Here is a 20,312-nt window from a genome sequence, read left to right on the forward strand (position 1 = left end):
TGGAGTAAGGGTTTAGGGTTTCTTTGTAGAGCCGTATTCATCCATTTTCTTCGCTACAAATGAATTTCTTAATGGTTTTCGACTTATCTAATGTTTTGTAAGGATAATCTATTGATGATGTTCTAAAACATAAATGGTTTCAATTATTAAAACACATTATAGAGTAGGTTCCACAAAAATGTGAGTCAATAGTTATACAAAAAGTGGTGTCACAGATCCGCCCCATGTTTAATAGTATTTGAAAAAGTTATTCTGCATTCTTCCAGGATAAAAAGTAAAAGAAGAAAGAATGTAGGATGACTATTAGAATAAGAATGTAGGATGACTATTAGAATACTAAATACTAATAACAATCTCCTAATTTATGAATTATCATATATATGAAAATTTGAGTTCAACTCTAAGACTCAACTCTAAGAAGACAAAGGTAGATCTTGTTGTTTGCCAAACATATCTATACATGCCTGAATTTTGTAAAAGATAAAAGGTAGAATACTTCTCTTCTTCTTCTTTTTTTTTTTTTTTTTTTTTTTAATTCAAAAGAGATCAGCTAGTCGCAAGTTACGATAATTAAACTTCTATAGGAAAAAAAATTATAAATATAGAGAATATTAAATAATCAGTTAATTAATAATTTATTAATTTATCAATTAACTAATACCTTATTAATTTTCAACTAATTAATAACTTATAAATTTATTAAGGTATTCTTTATTTTCTAAAATATTTTATATTGTAATCTATGTATTTTTTTAACCAAGTAAAATTCATGAATTTACTCTCTTTTTTTTTCAAAAATAGATTTTGCATTGTTGAATATACTACATTATTTTATTTTATGAACATTTAACCAAGCAAAAACTCTGTTTAAACAAACAAAACAGAAAATTTTGAATTTTGTCATAACCATTAAACAAAGTTATATGAGTACTTTTTTTGTTAAGGTTTAAATATTTGGGGCTTTTATCGTTAACTTTATTATTCTTGAAAGTAAATTCTAAGATAAATAGACAAACAATTGACCTTCACGCGACCTGTAAAGTAGTCCTTAGTTTGTAATGTTTCACGTGGGAATAGTATAATTCTTAGCTTGCAATATAATTATAATAATAGCTACGTACGAAATAAAAAGGAAAATGAAATGTCGAAATAAATTAAATACAAATTGGTTTAGAATAAGACTAGGATGAATGCCCGCGCTTTGCTGCGGGTTTTTAGATGATGAATAATATTCATAGAAAATTGATTGAAAATGCTTTAGTAATATAATTGCATTCAATAATGTAGCAAGTTAGAGAACGTATGTTTAACATGAGTAACGTTTACAAAATCACATATTTACACAGTTAGCTCCAAATGAAAGAAAAAGCAAGATATGGGTGAATTGATCTATAGAAAAAGTAATTTCATTTACATTGCTTATGTATTAAGTCAATATTGAGAGTCAGCATGCAATCAAAATTACTTGAATGAAAGTTTACGTTGACAATAGTTGCAAGGACGAAATATAGTGTCTTTGCATTAGAGACTGAAGTACCATGCAGTTTACACATATTTTGTTTGTTCATACAACATGACAAAATACATGTTCTGCAGGGGTTTGTATCATTCCAACAGTTGCAAAACATAATAAACATGTTTTTATGGTATGTACATTAGTTGACTTTAGTAGTCGAATTCGCAAAAAGTATATGTCCATGTTAGTGGGATGAGCAAAAAATATATATGTTTGATCCTTTGCAGTAGTCCATCACGATGTCTTCCATAGTTCATTTCTTTGGCGAATGAACATCTCCAACACTGAGCAGCAAAATAGAACAAAAAAGTAAGTAATTGTCCAAGTTGGCATAGATTATTGTAAACAATATGTCACTATACCTGTCTTTGATTTTCTTTGCCTGTGATCTACTTCTTAAAGCACTGATCGGACTTTTGTCTGCAGGTTCAACTTTTGGGACAACCAAGTTAGAGAATTCTGCTGAGATTCTGGTTGAATTAGTAGACAGTTGTTGTCTCCCCTCATCATGTTTGCTGTGAATACATGTCAAATTTAAAAAATATGGAAATGAGCATTATAAAGTGCATACATGATGTTTTTGTTTAATGAAATACCAACATTACTTGAAAAGGAAAAATTAACCTGTGAGCTTTTGAAGGTTCATTTTCAACAAATAGTGCTCTTTTTACACCCTTGTTTATTGCAGCTGATTGGATTTGTTGAGTCTGAGATTCAAGGGTAGTAAAAGGGAGAGGGGTTGTTGCATCAATAACTTGTTTTCCAATGTTCTTAGCAGGTGTACGTGGTACAATTGAACTAAGTTTTGGTTCAACTGATGTTTGTTCCTCAATTATTCCATGAACAACAAAGTCGGTGTTGCCAAACTCATTGTTTTGATTTCCAAAACGGAGCAGGAATTTTTTTGTGCTGTGAACCAATTTTTGGAGCTGTGGTGGCAAGACAGAAGAGTCATCATAGCCTTCTTCTATGACCAAAGAGTGGCAAGAAATACCCAAAAGTTTTTCAGCAGTCCTTCCAATCACTAAAAAGTTGAGTTGATTTGTGGCATCATCCACAATAAAATTCATCTTAAACCTAAATAAGAGATGAAAATGTCATGAGATGTGTTTTGCAGTTTAAAAAATTTGCAATAAAAACAATATTGATTGCAAAGAGATGTAAACAATGTAGAAAGAAGAAATTAGGAAATTACCATGGTTCAGGCATTTTTTTTAGCACCCCATGCTCAAAGCATTGAAAGGTTTCATTTGTATTTCTCACACTTTTGTGGCAATACGGGCACGACTTGTACCACCATCCATTTGTCAGATCGTAATCGACAATTGTTGCTTGACACATGAAACTTGTATTCTGGTATGATATAAAATTTTCAAATACAAATGACATTTTGAGAACAAAATCACAAACATGACATTTGCACCCTATAAAATGCATTTACACACAAAATATAAAGTAGAATATAGATTTTGGTCATGAAATGACATTTGGAAAATGTATATTGAATCACAAAATATAAATTGTTTAATTTTTTGTGTTGAAGCTTATAAATGAAGAAACAAACAAACAACATGACACTTTGTATACACAACACAGTATAGACTAAGAAACAATGTGATTTCCAAATTACAACAACCAATCAATTGCAAAGTAGTTGCATAATACAATTGACAAAATATGAGATAATTTAGTGATGGTGGATTGACCTTGTTTAATGTCGGATCAAGAAGAAGCAATTCTGCAATTGTCTTTTGTTCTGAATCAACGATAGTAGTACTTTTCCCATATTTTTCAGCAGAAGTTGGTAGAGTTTCAATGGGTGTTTTGAGGTATTCAAACCTGAGTTTCAAATTTTTAGGTCCAAGAATATACACTATAAAATTAAAAACGAAAATAAATATTAAATAAGATTTGTGCACTCACTTTTGTTCATATTCTGAAAGTAGTGGGATATCAGGATTGAAAATACAAACCGTTGAGCCTGTGGTTCCCAGAACAGGTTTTCCTATAAATACAAAGAAAACAATTATAAATACAAAAGAAAAACGATAACATTTAGATTTTGTTAAGATATAACCTTTATATTTCTTCACTTTGAGTGAAGTCAAAACAATGAAGACAGGAGGTGAAAGTGATTTTAATGCATCTTCTTGAAAGTTTGTTGCAGTTTCTGCCCACAGGGTAACTGTAACTTGTTCACCTCTACAATTGCAAAACGGAGTCAAAACTATTTATGTAATTTTTATATGGGTATATATGTATAAACATGTAATTATAGTTTAAGAGAAGTATGGTTTACCTAGTATTTTGAAGTTGCAGGTCTCGCTTTTTTTCAACTCTAATATTTTGCACAGTGATGTTTTCAATTGGTTGTAAAGCCATTAGACAACCAAAAACATCTACATACGATACAGTTATAAGAATCAGCTTATTAAGTTAAAAACTAAGAACAATGATTTTAGAATAGCGACAATCGTGAAAATTAGACGATTTACCTGTTAGGTGTACATCTTTATCAACTCTTTGGTCAAGGTTATCAAATTCAATCAAATTAAACCAATGCATTGGTATCACTTGATTTGGTTTCTCAACAGGGACTATGCTAGTGTTTTTGTTTAACTCAAGCATAGCATCGTGAGGGACAATTTTGCTTGACGTTCTGTTGCGGATAACACGAAATTTATCTACTTCATACACGATCCCAACTTTTAGATGCTCCAAAAAGAATTGGATGTCCCAGGGTTTCATGGTTGCTTGAATTGCATGTCCCTTTTGGATGGGAAAAACAAAATTAGATCGATTAGTTTTTAAATGAGCAAAAAATGCATTAAATCACATATCAAATAATGTATAAAGCATGTTTTGTATGGCTATAGCATATAGTAACATATGCATAAAAGCAAATCATACAAAGTAACAAAGTTACTATTTAATAGATTTGAAAATTTAAAGATTGACATTTATACAAAAATATGCATAAAATGATGTAGATTTTAAATATTTTCTCATATGCATTAAAGATTGAAATTGTAATAAAAAACCAGATGGAATGTGAATAAATGAGAAGGAAAAATTGAATTAATACTAATTGTATGATAAATGCATTTCGACATATATAAATTTGTACCTATTTAATAATGAAAAAAAAAGTGTAAAGATTTAACCTCTTTGTCAACAAAGACACAGTCCAAACTTGCAGGTTGACGATCAGCTCCAATATTTTTTGTCACCCAAATTCTGCATATCCTAACTTGTAGTTTGCTTATTGGGTTGTATGGTAACAAAAGACGAATTGGCATATGCTCCATCAATCTATACAAAGTAAATTTAAAAGCAAATAAAAACTTTAAAATCATACAACACACAAATGAAACAAAGAATACATTAGAATTCAAAAAAATAGGTAAAAAGAGAAAAACAAAAATGAATGGATAAACACAAACCAACACACCTTCATGTAAACGATTCAAAACATCTTTATAAACAATGTTCTTTGTGTATCCGTAAGGCATATCACAATCATGAGCAATCACAATTTTAAGACCCTTTTTTGAGGTGACCCTAGATAATGCAACGTAGAGCTGTCCATGAGAAAAAACTGTTTGAGATAGAAATAGCCCAACAATCTTCAAAGATTGTCCTTGACTCTTATTAATTGTCATTGCATAGCAAATTCTGAGAGGAAATTGTCTTCTTCGCAAAGTAAACGGATATTTATTTTGTGATGACTCAGTAATGATTCTTGGAATGTAAACTCTTTCACCAATGTTGCTACCCGTTATGATCTTTGCTTCCACAATTCTATCAGTTAATTGCATCACCACCAATCTTGTGCCATTACACAATCCAGAACTTTGATTTAAATTCCTAAGCAACATTACTGGCATACCGACTTTTAATGCTAGCTTGTGGTGTGGCAAACCAGGTAAGTCAAGTTGGTTCAAAAATTCTAATGGGTATAGTATATCAAGATTTTCAACATTTTCTGTTGAAGAAGACACAGAATCAAAACTAAGATATGTGCGATTTTCACCAGGCACCATAGTTAACATAAAATCATTTATTTCAGTCACTGTGTCGTTTCGCGGTGTAACAATAGCTCTTTCTTTCAAATATGACACATCATGAAAATTTCTTTGAAAATCTGTGTACACTGCTGAAACCATGTTTTCAATGGGATTGTCTTCAAAATCAATGAGAAAGTCTTTTGATATTTCAACCCAAGAATTTTCTTCATCAGTTGACAAAATAGAATTAGCGACACTACCGTTTCCAATTTGTAATATCCAATTAGCAAAATCAGCCAACTCTTGTTTTTCCTTTTCATTCAAACCTGTTTTTGAAAGTCTCATGTTTTCTTTGAGAAAAAAAATGGTTAAATAAGGCCAAAGATAAGAGCTTGTCAACGAAGCTTCAACAATGTCAGCCTTAGTTCCATTTGGGACAATAGGTAAAATTTGTCTAAAATCACCTCCAAAGAGAATTGGTTTTCCTCCAAATGGCAAATCGTCAAAACCTGGTTTTGAACCTTTGAGAACATCACGAAGAGATCTATCTAAAGTTTCAAAACATTGTTTATGATTCATTGGTGCTTCATCCCAAACAATAAGAGCTGCATCACTAATTAATTGTGCTAGATGAGTTCCTTTTTTTATTTCACAAAGTGAACAATCTGTAATGCTAATAGGGATTTTAAATCGAGAGTGTGCAGTTCTTCCTCCAGGAAGCAAAAGGGAGGCAATTCCAGATGAAGCTACTGCCAAAACAATATGGTTTTCTGATCTAATCTTAGCTATGATAGTAGTCCACAAAAAAGTTTTACCAGTCCCACCATGTCCATGAACAAAAAACATACCAGGCTTATTATGATCAACTACCTTTATGACACTATCATAAACAATTTTTTGTTCTCTATTCAATTGTGCAACCAACTGTGAATGTTGCTCTTTCAATGATTCAGTGTCGTAGTTTAACTCCTCTCTTAAACTTCTATTCTTAAGTCTATCTATGACATCTTTGCTTGGAATTGGGAGATGATGCTTAGATAGAGAACTATTTGAAGCAACAAACAACTTTTCTAACTCATACAAAAGAGAATTTTTAAGTTCATCCTCATACTTAGACATATCTTGCAAGCCAAAAGCATTAATCATCTTTATCGAGATGTCATCACACATCATTTTCCAATGTGTCTCAAACAAAGTTGCTGGATCAGCAACATCACAAAACAAAACTAATGTAACAAACAATTGTCGCAATTGATGCGATGATGCGGTAACCATCGCTTCTAACATTGCATTGTTCCATTCCTTGTCATCTCCCAATAGGCCAAGCGAGTTGCATGCAGCCTGAAATGTGGGTTGAAGAACACCTCTAATTGTTCTTAAATCATCAAAACAAAAGCTACCTTTTTGATAATTAAGCAATAATCTCAAATAGTATAATTCACCGGCAGCAGGGTGAACATATGCAACTCTACCTAGAGATTTACCATTTTTCCTTCGAGTCCACTCTTTATTCTCACTATTCCAAACATATTTCGAAGGAAATTCAACATAAGACAACTGGCGTGCATTAGGATCTTGAGTATTCATTTCAAACCATTTTGTTAACATTGTGTTTTCAAGATCAGGTTGGTTAACAACATAGTTTAAACTATCATTGTCTTTAAAGACAACATTTTGGTCAGAAGGTAGATGCACACATAATCTTTGAACAGCTGGTTCTCTAAAATGAATATGAAATTGTAACAATCTCCAAACTGCTTCATAAGGACATAAATATCTGCAATTTAGATAAGCTAGAATCTCATTAAACTCTTGATCTTCAAAAACAGCTCTAGCTCTATCAACACCTTTGGTTATATACTTGAAAAGATATTTAATAAGCATTGATTGGCAACACGATTCAATATTTATATGAGCTTGATACTTTAATAACAATTCACGATTATAAGGGACAACAAATGCGTTATTAAGCTTGACTCCATTTTTAACAACAAAACAATTCTCCATTTCCCTACGTTTGTATGTGACAAAACCATCAGATTCAAAAGTAGTTTCATTTGCAAAACGTTTTGGGAATTTCTTTAAACATTTTTTTTCTTTCATGCAAGGAGATTTTTCATTTGCAAGACCGCATGGACCATGAATCATATACTGTGCAACAACATCATACCCATCTTTGTCAAATACTTCGCTAGGAATTTCAGCCGAAATGATTGAATCCACATCAGAAGGAGAATGACATTTATACTCTTTACTGACCCAAACCAAGATGTGACAATGCGGGAGACCTCTTTTTTGGAATTCAACTGTGTAAATAACTGTTCGGAGAAAAATAAGACAAAAACATGAAAACGAAGCGCCTAAGGTTTATGCTCATAAGAGAAAACAAACAAATAATCTTGAGAATTGGGAAAAGTGAATAACTAACCAGATTCAGTTTTGCCAAAAGGTTTTCCTGATTTTATATACTTAATCATATGATCAAGTTTTGCTTTGAAAATTCTGGATATGATGTCTGGTCTGTCTTCAGCCTTACAACCAGGTCTTTCACGTAGATCTTCAATAATTTCTGGCCACTTAGCATTGCATGTAAAGGTGATGAATAAGTCAGGATTTCCTAAGTGACGACATATAGCCATGGCATCTTGATAATTATTTATCATATACCTAGCACTGCCAGTAAATGAAGTTGGCAATATAATCCTTTTACCAATGTCTGAACCACTTGCATTTCCGTTTTTTAACGCCTCATGAATTCCTTTAAGACGCTCAGTTCTCAAAGAACTTTGATTTGTCCTAATGAAATCAAGTCTATCTTCTTCAAGTGTGGCATATGCATCTACTAAATATTGTTGAAACAATCTGCCACCCTTCAACAGGGTGCTATCTTGTCCTGGTCTATCCTGAATTTGGTAACCTAGAAATGCTCTCATAGACACCCCACCAGTCTTGGGTTTTTTCCCCTTAAAAGCAGGATTCCAAGGAAGACCTTTGGTGTATCCATCTTCACCATACGGGAAAAGAATAGGATATTGAAGAGCCATATATTTAGGATGCAACTTTGTTATCCTTTGTAGACCAGTGGCTTTGTGTTCAATAATAATATCTCTTTCGGTGTGAAATTGACCGATATCCCCAACAATTAACCCTCCTATGCCGTCGCATGTTGGTTGATTATATTGCGCATCATGGTTGCTCATTGTGCCATACAAACGCAAGCGCAAAGAACTTGCTGACTGTTGATTAATTCTATCCCTTGCAAGTCTAAATAATTGAACCAACTCATTACACTCATCTAACATTTTAATGAGCCCACCAACAATTTGTTCGTCAAGTTTTGAAGATGCTTCAGAATGAGGAAAACAACTCATACGATTGTTGACTTCATTTTGAGTGTCATAAATGTAGAGTTGGGCAAATTTAGGGCTCTCGCCTTCAGGAGGCAACAAAGAACCCATTAAATGATGCACCTGACCATTAATCTTAAAAACATAAGGACCTTGACCCTTGTTTATTGATGCATCAACTTTAGCCCCCATTGAAGTGAATGCCATCATTGAATTATACAATCTAACATTTTTTTTGAAATGTGAATTTTCTTGAGAATTTGTTGGATTTAGTAGATGGTCCAAATAAGCAGGGGCAGGCTTAACAGGTGGGAATTTTACTTTTTGACTCATACAGCATGCAGTGAATTGTGGCCTTCTAGTAGAAGAAGCGTTTGTTTTTAACCGCTCTGTAGACCAAAATAAAGCGCCACAATATTGACATTGAAAATTTCTAGGGCCAAAATCAATATAATCTGGAACACCACCTATGAAAAGAAAGAGCGACAAAATCATCCCCAAAGCAGCGAGCAAAAGTTAAGTTTTTAAATAAGTCAAAAAAAATGCAAAGATAATTATATTGTAAGAGCACATACGTTTTCTTTTTTTTTGATAAGCGGCTTGACCAATCACATGTGAGCTTCTAACAGAATGACCAGCTTCACTATCAGTGACCAATATACCACGCAAAGTGACATCATTTGCAAGAAAAATAGGGACGGTGATTTGATGTGAAGTGCTAGCAACAGACGAAGATGAGTTGAATTCATCGCTAACAGATGCATTTTGTTTCAAAACAGATGTATATGGTTGAACAGGATTGGTTGTATTGTCATGTGATAGTAAAGAGTTTGAAACATTGTTATATTCTTGATCGTAAGAAGTTGGGACATCTTGCAAAACCACATCATCTGGATAAACATCACCATTACAGATGCGCAAATTGGCATGCTGAATTTCAGCAACCTTCCCAGGTATTCTGAGTTTCCTAGGCATAACACTACGCAAATAAAAAAAAAAAACATACGAATGACTACACCTTATTCACTAATTAAATCGCCACACGTAAAAAATGGTGCATTAAAAACACAAATGCATCCAAAATATAATCGCATAAGTAAAAATCTACTTAAATTTGACTAACACCAGATATAAAGAGCACTTAATTTTAGCAATCTTGTCAAAGATTGTAAAGGTTTTAGGCACAAAATAGCAAAATCGAAGAAAGCATATATAAATTATGTTAAGACCCTAAACATTTCTCCACATCTACCAAAATTAACAATTTTTTAATTCTCTAAAACGAAAACAAAGAAAGTAAATAAGATCAAAGTTTAAATTGAAAACCAATTCATATGTAAAAAGCGCGAAAGCTAACCAGTTTGCAGTTGCAAAAGGAATCACTGGCAAGTGTGAGGAATTAGTTGCAAAAACCTGGATAATAAAAAGATAAACAACTAAACAAAACTACAAATGTAAGGGCATACACGACACAATGAAATAAAGAAAAAGAAAAACAACTCTAGGTAAACAATAGATCAACCAGCGAATAAACATAAACAATATAAAAATAAAGGTAAATTAAAGTTGAAGCAAAATATGAATTATTTGTGAATATTGTGATTATCTTTGTTATATAGTAAATGGAATATGAACATCAATTATATGAAGTCGCAAAATTAGGGAAAAATTGCATTAAGGTAGAAATGATTTAAATTTTTTTTTTTTTGGTTAGAGGCAGCAATGAATTAATGAGAACTAAAAAAGTGTGTAAATGAGTAGTAATAGCACTTAATTATTAAACTGATAAGGGAGTTCATTGTTTACATCATTACACTTATATGTCAACCATCCTTACATATTCACAATTCAAAAAACCACTTTATTGTTTACATCGTTATACTTATCAGACAACAAAAAAGGTTTACACAACCTTTTTCAAAATTGAAAATCTAGCTGATCCTTACATATTTTTTAAAATCCAGAAAACCACTACAGTGGAGTATTGCAAAAGGAATCATTGGCAAGTGTGAGGAATTAATTGCAAAAATCTGGATAATAGAAAGATAAACAACGAAACAAAACTACAAATGTAAGGACATACACGACACAATGAAATAAACAAAAAGAAAAACAACTCTAGGTAAATAATAGATCAACCAGCGAATAAACATAAACAATATAAAAATAAAGGTAAATTAAAGTTGAAGCAAAACATGAATTATTTCTGAATATTGTGATTATCTTTGTTATATAGTAAATGGAATATGAGCATCAATTATATGAAGTCGCAAAATTAGGGAAAAATTGCATTAAAGTAGAAATGATTTATATATATATATTTTTTTTGGTTAAAGGCAACAATGAATTAATGAGAACTAAAAAAGTGTGTAAATGAGTAGTAATAGCACTTAATTATTAAACTGATAAGGGAGTTCATTGTTTACATCATTACACTTATACGTCAACCATCTTTACATATTCACAATTCAAAAAACACTTTATTGTTTACATCGTTATACTTATCAGACAACAAAAAAAGGTTCACACAATCTTTTTCAAAATTGAAAATCTAGCTGATCCTTATATATTTTTTAAAATCCAAAAAATCACTATAGTGGAGTACTGCAAAAGAAATCACTGGCAAGTGTGAGGAATTAATTGCAAAAATCTGGATAATAGAAAGATAAACAACCAAACAAAGCTACAAATGTAAGGACATACACGACACAATGAAATAAAAAAAAAAGAAAAACAACTCTAGGTAAACAATAGATCAACCAGCGAATAAACATAAACAACATAAAAATAAAGGTAAATTAAAGTTGAAGCAAAACATGAATTATTTCTGAATATTATGATTATCTTTGTTATATAGTAAATGGAATATGAGCATCAATTATATGAAGTCGCAAAATTAGGGAAAAATTGCATTAAGGTAGAAATGATTTATATATATATATATTTTTTTGCTTAAAGGCAGCAATGAATTAATGAGAACTAAAAAAGTGTGTAAATGAGTAGTAATAGCACTTAATTATTAAACTGATAAGGGAGTTCATTGTTTACATCATTACACTTATACGTCAACCATCCTTACATATTCACAATTCAAAAAACACTTTATTGTTTACATCGTTATACTTATCAGACAACAAAAAAAGGTTCACACAACCTTTTTCAAAATTAAAAATCTAGCTGATCCTTACATATTTTTTAAAATCCAGAAAAAAAGCCAAAACAACATTAAACATAAAAATTCAAACTTTACTGCCTTTTAGCTCTCTGAATTTACTCTCAAACCAAACACAGAAACTAAACCCAGTAAAAAAATAATCCATTTTTTAAAACCACTTGTCAATTCAACATAAAAAATAAAAAAAGGAACAGAAACAGTCCTAATTACTCCATGACACTTCGCTGTTTTGGGTCTAGTAATGCTGCATACATGGCAAACTTAAAGCTCAAAAGTAGATATCCAAAAAAATTAAATCCTTCTGCAAGGGATACAACTATTAACAAAGATTTGGGTAAATGAGTAGTAATAGCACTTAATTATTAAACTGATAAGAGAGTTCATTGTTTACATCATTACACTTATAGTCAACCATCCTTACATATTCACAATTCAAAAAACACTTCATTGTTTACATCGTTATACTTATCAGACAACAAAAAAAGGTTCACACAACCTTTTTGAAAATTGAAAATCTAGCTGATCCTTACATATTTTTTAAAATCCAGAAAATGACTACAGTGGAGATGAACCAAAGAAGGAGCATCCCAATCTTCTTCGGACGTTTAAACTTGCAAATCCAATTGTACAACCCAAAACAGTTTTTTTGAACATTTTCTTTTGGTGGATTACTACGATTTGTAGGTGAATACATAGTGTGGACGACCAACTTGTTTCGATTGACACCTTTTCCATAAACACGTAAACCCATTCTTGTTTTTTCTATTTTTTGTGCTCTTGATGTGCTGGGTCCTGGAGCAGTCTCTGAATAAAACAATTTTGTCCCTCGAAGCTGTTCGTCTTTTCGAGCTTTTACCAATCTTCTTAAATCTTTTACCAAAACCCCTCCTAGAATTTGTTGTTCTTTTCGATCGATCTCTTTCACCATTTTTTTTTTCTCTGAATCAAAAATTAAATATAATGTCAATAAATGTTTTTAAAAAGATAAAATTTTGTAAACTTGAGCAACATTGTTTAAATTCTTAAAAATCTGAAACAACAAAGAACATACATCAATTATTTTTTTATAAGTAAAGAATACATGAATAGAAATATTTATAAATCTGTTTGAATAACCAATTTGTGTTTGTTATAAGATTACTTATACTCATTTTAGTAAGTACGTAAATTACGAATTTTTTTTTTTCTGAATAATTTGTAGTTTGTTGAGAGAGACCAGTTATCAATAGCAATTATTGAAGCACTTAAAGGAGGATGAGTCCCTTTCGTTCTCTCATTCATCCCTACGGTTGTCATGTATGTCAAATTAGGCATAAGGAATAAGGCTAGTTTTTTTAGATTTTACGATGGTGAAAGCCAAAGTTGAAGAAAAGCAACCACTTTTTTTAGGTTTTACGATGGTCAAAGCCAAAGTTGAAGAAAAGCAACGTATGCAAAGGCAAAAATATTTATGCAATGACATTTGTTTTTATTACCATGCATGTGAGCTATTATACACATGAGAAAAAATTCGATTTATAATAGAGTCCATATATAGCATAATTAGAAAAAGAGTTTATGGACTATTGTCCTCCGCCTAGAAGAATTGTTCGTATGTTTATAAAACATTGGAAAAATTAGAAAAGGCATCAAAATACACAACAAACATCATAAAAAATTTGAGGATACAGCAAAATTTGAGGATATTGTTCCAGGGAGAATTCACATCAAGCTTAACTACATTATTTAATTCAAATGGAATCTAAGAGCAGCATAAATATGAAGGGTAAAAAACTAATAGGAAAAGTCACATTTCAGCAGCAATTAATAGCAGAAATCAGGGCTTTGTAGGAAGGACGAAAACAATTTCAGCAAAAAGATACCAGAAACTATAATTACCAACATATTTACATACATGTGAAAATTTATTTATAATCACATTTACAATGATTAACATATTTACAATAAATTACATACACGTAGGTATCCAAGTGTCCATGAATCAGGCATATCACAACACTAATCTCTATCCAGAAAATGCTTGCATCTTCCCACTATGTGGCAAGTCGTATTTTAAGTTCCTACTTCCGAAGACTTTTAAGGCCAGAACAACAAAAAAGATCATGACTTTTGACCTTTTTCTTTTAATTTCGCGTTAGGTAATGAATTAGCAAATTGGTATTAATTAGTATTAGAAAAATAGTCATCATGCTCTGTTTTTAGGAAATGCTAGTAAGTTAAAGAGTTCAATGCACACACTCTAAACTCTGATAAATTTGAGGGCTGTTATCTATCGGTGACTCATTATCAAGCTCGGCATGCACAAATTCTTCACATCCACAAAATCAGAAAATCTTGTACTTCCATAAACATTTGCAACCCAATATAAAACAATTGAAAAACTTTAATAAAAAATGAACCATAAAAACAATAAAAATTTGGTGACCAAAACCTCTCAAAAATCGAGTTTGGAAACATAAACAGAAATAGCAACTAAATTGAATCGCTTTATAACAACTTCCGAAGAACAAAATCATCACCAAGATTCAGTTTAATTAGTTTTCTCACCATATCCTTATACATGCAGTTTATATAATGAGACAATCATCTTCCAAAACCATTTTACAACCAATGTAACTTTAGTGCTAAAAAAAATTTTTTGTATTTCCAAAAACATCCGCAATACATGGAATCTCCACCCAGTAATAAAAATAGAGAAGATCACATACGCAACAGAAGGCGAACACAAATCCCACATTTCACAACCAAATTATCATATCAGTTGAAAACATTAAATTCTAAGAACTAAAACTAATAATAACAGTACCTTAAACTGAAGCTACAGGTGAGAACTTCCTGCTTTGCAACCTGCAACAAACGATAGAAATTAAAACCCACGAATCCACAATCAGATAAAAACAATTTTCCAAGAAAAACAAAACCAAAATTGGTATACAAAAGAGCATTAGATCTATAACCTGGAAAAAAAAAAGCCATACAAAAAACCCCAAAAAAAAAAAATAATAATGGACCTTAAGACAGAGAACAAATAGGCACACAGAGAGATGAATGTGCAAAATGAGAGAAAGGAAAACTAAACCAAGATTGGTATACAAAAGAGCATTAGATCTATAACCTGGAAAACAAAAAGAAAAAAAAAAAGCCATACAAAAAACTCCAAAAAAAAAAAAAAAAAGTTAATCGATCTTAAGACAGAGAACAAACACGCAGACAGAGAGATGAATGTGCAAAATGAGAGAAAAGAAAACTAAACCAAGATTGGTATACAAAAGAGCATTAGATCTATAACCTGGAAAACAAAAAGAAAAAAAAAAGGCATACAAAAAACTCCAAAAAATAAAAAAAAAATTTAATCGACCTTAAGACAGAGAACAAACACGCAGACAGAGAGATGAATGTGCAAAATGAGAGAAAAGAAAACTAAACCAAGATTGTTATACAAAAGAGCATTAAATCTAAAACCTGGAAAACAAAAAGAAAAAAAAAGGGCATACAAAAAAATCCAAAAAAATAAAATAAAAATAAATAATCGAGCTTAAGACAGAGAACGAACACGCAGAGAGAGAGATGAATGTGCAAAATGAGAGAAAAGAAAACTAAACCAAGATTGGTATACAAAAGAACATTAGATCTATAACCTGGAAAACAAAAAGAAAAAAAAAAGCCATACAAAAACCCCAAAAAACAAAAAAAAAAAAATTTTACAGACCTTAGGACTGAGAACAAATGCGCAGACAGAGAGATCAATGTGCAAAATGAGAGAAAACAAAATTTATAAGGGAAATAAATATCTCTGATGATTCCCCTAAAATCTGACCTAACACACTTAAAAATTCGAAAATAATCCATGACAAACAGGCAGATCTAAGCTGATAGAAAAAAAAAAAAATTTCAAAGCACTTATCTTTCGAAATCCAGGCATGCAGCGGTAGATCCGGATAATCCGTATCCGCACTTCTGAAATCGACGACTCATACCTTTCCCCTTCGCTCTCCTTCCATCGTCATCTCTCTCTCTCTCTCTCTCTCTCTTTCTTCCGCTCTCTGTCACAATCTCCATCCCCCCGAAACCCTCATCGAAGGACAGCACAGAACAACCCTCGAACTCAGTCAAAACCGAGAAGATATCACCCACTTTACCACTTCTGATATCACCCACTCTCACTGCGCTGTCTTCCCCTCGAAATCTCTCTCTCTCTCTGTCTCTCTCTCTCTCTTTCTCTCTCTGTCTGTCTCTCTGTCTGTATCTCCGTTTCTTCCGCTCTCTGTGAGAGCTTCATTTCCCCGAAACCATAAATGAAAGACAGTAAGTGCGACCCTTACACGGCAAACGCTTTAATTGACTCAAAACCCAGAGGACAAAATTGCCCTTCCAACCTAGTCTACAAATAATGGGTTTCTTGCAAATAAGATGAAATGAAGGGGTAATTCGTCCTAAACCCTCCGGACAAAATCACCCTTATCAGTTCAAATAATATCCTTCAAACCCAGCCCAATGTTCATGGTTTTTTTGTAAATAAGATGAAATCGAGGGGCAAACATTTGACTGTAGCCCAATGAACAGTAAATCTCTCCTTAGTTTTAGAATAGATAATGTGTTACCTTCTTGTTCTGTCAACAATTATTTATGATAATAACAGGACCCTATCATTTTTTAACATAAATCCTCACCGTCGATTTTCATATTAAATCAGATCCACTGATAGATGCCTCCACCTCTTGAATTTCTGCGTAAATGCACATCATCCATTTTTTGGCCCATTATTTATTAAATTGAAGATATATTTTTTTTCATTTTGATCTTTATTTAACATAGATTTTTCATGGAATGACAAAATGATTGATTTTGGACAAACGCATGGACCACTTCTATTGATTTCAAATTTCAATGACCAAATTGAGGAGTTAGGTCAATCTCAGCGACCATTTTGGTTAAAATGCCATTTTTTTTCTCTAAGGCAGTTAGAGGGATAGAGCTAAGGGAGCGAAAAGGGTTTTCCATGAGATGAGAAATGAAAACTATTAGCCCCACATAAGGTTTGTGAATAGGTGATTGTTTGATAATGAGCAAGGAATTTGTCTTTATGCTAAACATGATGTATCGAACTCATAATTCATTAGATACTTTTTATTAATGTCAACTAAGTATCGTAAATAAATTACGCCCGGTTGTTCAATCATTTGATAACTATTATGTCGCATATGTTATTGATATTGTCAATAACTTGATTTTACAGTCCTATACGCGTTATAAGTATGTTGAACTTTTAAGAAAAGTGTTGTTAATGGAGAAATTGTGTTAGTATGACAGGAAATGGTTTTGAAATTTTATTGACTTAAATAATTAAATGAAATAATATTAGTGAAATTCTGCTGAGTTAATCAACATCACTAGGTATGTTTAGGTGGAGAGCCCTACTCCGATGGCCCAATAAGTACAAAGATGATGAGGGATTATCGTCTTCATCATGCGGTTGAGCTTGGTGCGCAGACTTTTGACTTGGTTGGGTGCTTACTTCCTGCTTTGATGAAGTGTCTGTGTTTGTGGTGACCTTCTAACTTAAACATAATTTAAACCAAAATGTGTTGTATAAGGATTATGAGTTCACCTAGCTACATTCCATGTCAACTTCACGTAAATAAATAACAAAAATACTACTTTTATCATATTTGTCGTACCATATTTTTAATAGAGATGGAATCATGTGTATTGGTGGGTTCTACCTCAATTAGAGAGGTTTTAACGAGACATCTATTATGGGTTGGTCATATCCTTGTATGCATTCTACTTGCATCCTGAAGACGTTTAGTTTTGACTTAATGCAGCGTCTGACCTTCTCCTTAGACTATGAGTTTTATTCTAGCTTGTGCATAACTAGGTTTTATGAGTTTTACTACTTATGCATTCTTCCATTTATTTTTTAGACTTGCATTCGCTCATTGTGACGACTTCATCATCTATAGCATCACATGAAGACATGATGTGCATTTACTTGAGTATTTACACACTTAAAGAGTCTTGCAATCCTAATCTCATTAAAAATGTGATTATTTAAATCTTAGTAGATTAAGAGTGGGATTGCTCAATAAGCTTAATTACAGAGTTTATGCTAATATTCCAATCATTAGTTTTAGTTTCTATGGGATATAAAATGAGTTGGTTGCTTTGGTCAAGTGTCTGTGTTTGTGGTGACCTTCTAACTTAAAGATAATTTAAACAAAAATGTCTTGTACAAGGATTACGAGTTCACCCAGCTACATTCCATGTGAACTTCACATAAATAAACAACAAAAATGATACTTTTATTTCATTTTTTGTATAAATTTTTTAATAGAGATGGAACCTACATGTATTAGTGGGCCATCTCTCGATTAGAGAGGTTTTAATGAGATATCTATTATGGGTTGGCCATACCCTTGTGTGTGTTCTACTTGCATCCTAAAAACGTTTAGTTTTGACTTAATGCAACTTCTCACTATTATCCATAGATTGTGAGATTTATCCTACCTTCTGTTTTACCATAGTCAGGTTTTGTGAGTTTTACTACTTATGTATTCTTTCGTTATTTATTAGGCTCACATTCACTCATTGTGCCGACTTGACAAGACTACTTCATCAACTATTTCTACATCATCACATGAAAACCTAATGTGTAATTTACTTGAGTATTTACACACTCAAGGGGGTGTTGCAATCCAAACATCGTTAAAAGTGTGATTGTTTAAATCCTAGTAAATTATATGTAGGATTCTGCATTATCTTTTAGATAGTTTCCTTGTACAACATGTATTACTTAGAGAACAAATTTATTTCTCCCTTATTAGTATAAATAAAAGCATATAAATAAAGATATAATGCATGATGAATAACACTCATGAATCTCTCGAGCCCTTCTCTCTCTTTTCCTTGCTATTAACCTAAGAAACTATGACAAACTCAAAGCATAGAACAATAGCAGAAAGAATAACGAAGAAGAAGAAGAGAAAGCTCTGCATATTTCAAAGAGTATATGAAGTACAATACAATCTCAATGATTGCTATATCAGCTATTTATAGTGACTAAGAGCATCTCCAAAGAAGATGTCAAAATGTCCAAATCAGCAATAACGGTAACAAAAGACAATATTAATGTTTTCCAATCGAGAAGCCAAATCTGATGTGGCATGACATGGATTGACATCTCTCCCCCTTGCTACCAAATTTGACAGCACCTTCAAATTTTTTTAATTAATTATTAAATGCTTTTTATTAATTTTTTATTAGTTTAAACCATTACCTTTTTGTTTCTTTTCATTCCCAATGAAAAGAAAATACATATGAATTATTATTTTATGTTTAAAATTTGACATATTGGTTGGAGATCAAAAATTCAAAAGAGGTTAAAGTGCCACGTAAGCTTTCAAATTTAAATTTTAGGTTTAAAATTTGACATCTCCTTTAGAGATGGTCTAATATCTTATTACAAAATGACTCAATTACCCTCTCTAACAACTTCGTCTTAACTAACTCAATCCAATTGAATAATCAATGAATCAGTATTGCTATATGGTTATTACTTGCCGCTAGTTCTCCCCCTTGCTTTTCCCTCAGTAAAATAGGGGTACAACAGAATTAGCTTTGTTGAATAAACTTTTTTATTTAATACAAATGACCAAATATAATAAATACACCCTAATTGCGATTAACGACCTTTTCCAACGAGTGAGATATATACATCTTTGCATAAAGCTGACAATAAATTAATCAAGAATACACATCAAGTGACTGTTTTTAATTATTTTTATTTTGAACTTTATTTGCCAAGAGTTGCTCGATCTACCAAATTAATTATTGGATCAATTGCTTTTTCATTTTCTTATTGTGAAAAATTAAAGACACACATGGGTTGTAATCTGTGTATAAACAGCAAGACAACCCCTATTATTCATATTTGGTTCTTCAATAATACAATGTATTAGTTTCATCATCTAATGATTATATATATATACAAGAGAAAAATGATTAAATAACAAAAGTTGCACACACAAAAAAAATTAAAAAAAGACGAAAAAATGCATACACTAAAAGATAAGAAGAAATTCGTCTAGCAGGCCCCTACATATTTGATACCCTCTCCTACGAAAAAAAACCCGCAGTACCGATTTCATTCGTATTTCCATCAATTACTAGCTCAGTCTATGAAAAACCTATCTAATTTTAAATTCAACTTGGGGACATTCTTGTGTGAGGGTTTCGATGTCCTGTCATCTGTTCACCAAAGCCACACA

The 20,312-nt window shown here is 31.9% G+C and overlaps 1 protein-coding gene across 1 annotated transcript; it reads right to left on the reverse strand.

Moving 5' to 3' along the window:
- Positions 1 to 1,390: 1,390 nt before the first annotated feature.
- Positions 1,391 to 15,381, reverse strand: LOC103962959. Its single transcript, XM_048587639.1, has 12 exons — positions 15,335 to 15,381; positions 14,852 to 15,002; positions 4,681 to 4,828; positions 4,012 to 4,285; positions 3,816 to 3,915; positions 3,594 to 3,718; positions 3,440 to 3,521; positions 3,223 to 3,355; positions 2,712 to 2,869; positions 2,141 to 2,593; positions 1,879 to 2,031; positions 1,391 to 1,800 (listed from the first exon to the last, which is right to left on the reverse strand). The coding sequence occupies exons 3-12, from the start codon at positions 4,822 to 4,824 to the stop codon at positions 1,770 to 1,772; spliced, it is 1,653 nt and encodes a 550-aa protein (XP_048443596.1). The 5' UTR covers positions 4,825 to 4,828; positions 14,852 to 15,002; positions 15,335 to 15,381; the 3' UTR covers positions 1,391 to 1,769.
- Between the last annotated feature and the right edge of the window lie 4,931 nt (positions 15,382 to 20,312).

This window comes from the organism of the source record quoted next, unplaced genomic scaffold (assembly GCF_019419815.1).
Source record: "Pyrus x bretschneideri cultivar Hongxiangsu unplaced genomic scaffold, Pyrus_bretschneideri_v1 Contig27, whole genome shotgun sequence".
Lineage (NCBI taxonomy): Eukaryota > Viridiplantae > Streptophyta > Magnoliopsida > Rosales > Rosaceae > Pyrus > Pyrus x bretschneideri.

Bases quoted from the DNA above. Each gene is read 5' to 3' on its own strand.
- LOC103962959 (XM_048587639.1), bottom strand. From the start codon at position 4,824: ATGGAGCATATGCCAATTCGTCTTTTGTTACCATACAACCCAATAAGC. The intron at 3,356-3,439 runs GTGAGTGCACAA...TTTGAAACTCAG, and splicing joins CTTTCAGAATATGAACAAAA to GTTTGAATACCTCAAAACAC. The intron at 2,594-2,711 runs GTAATTTCCTAA...TCTCTTATTTAG, and splicing joins AAAAAAATGCCTGAACCATG to GTTTAAGATGAATTTTATTG.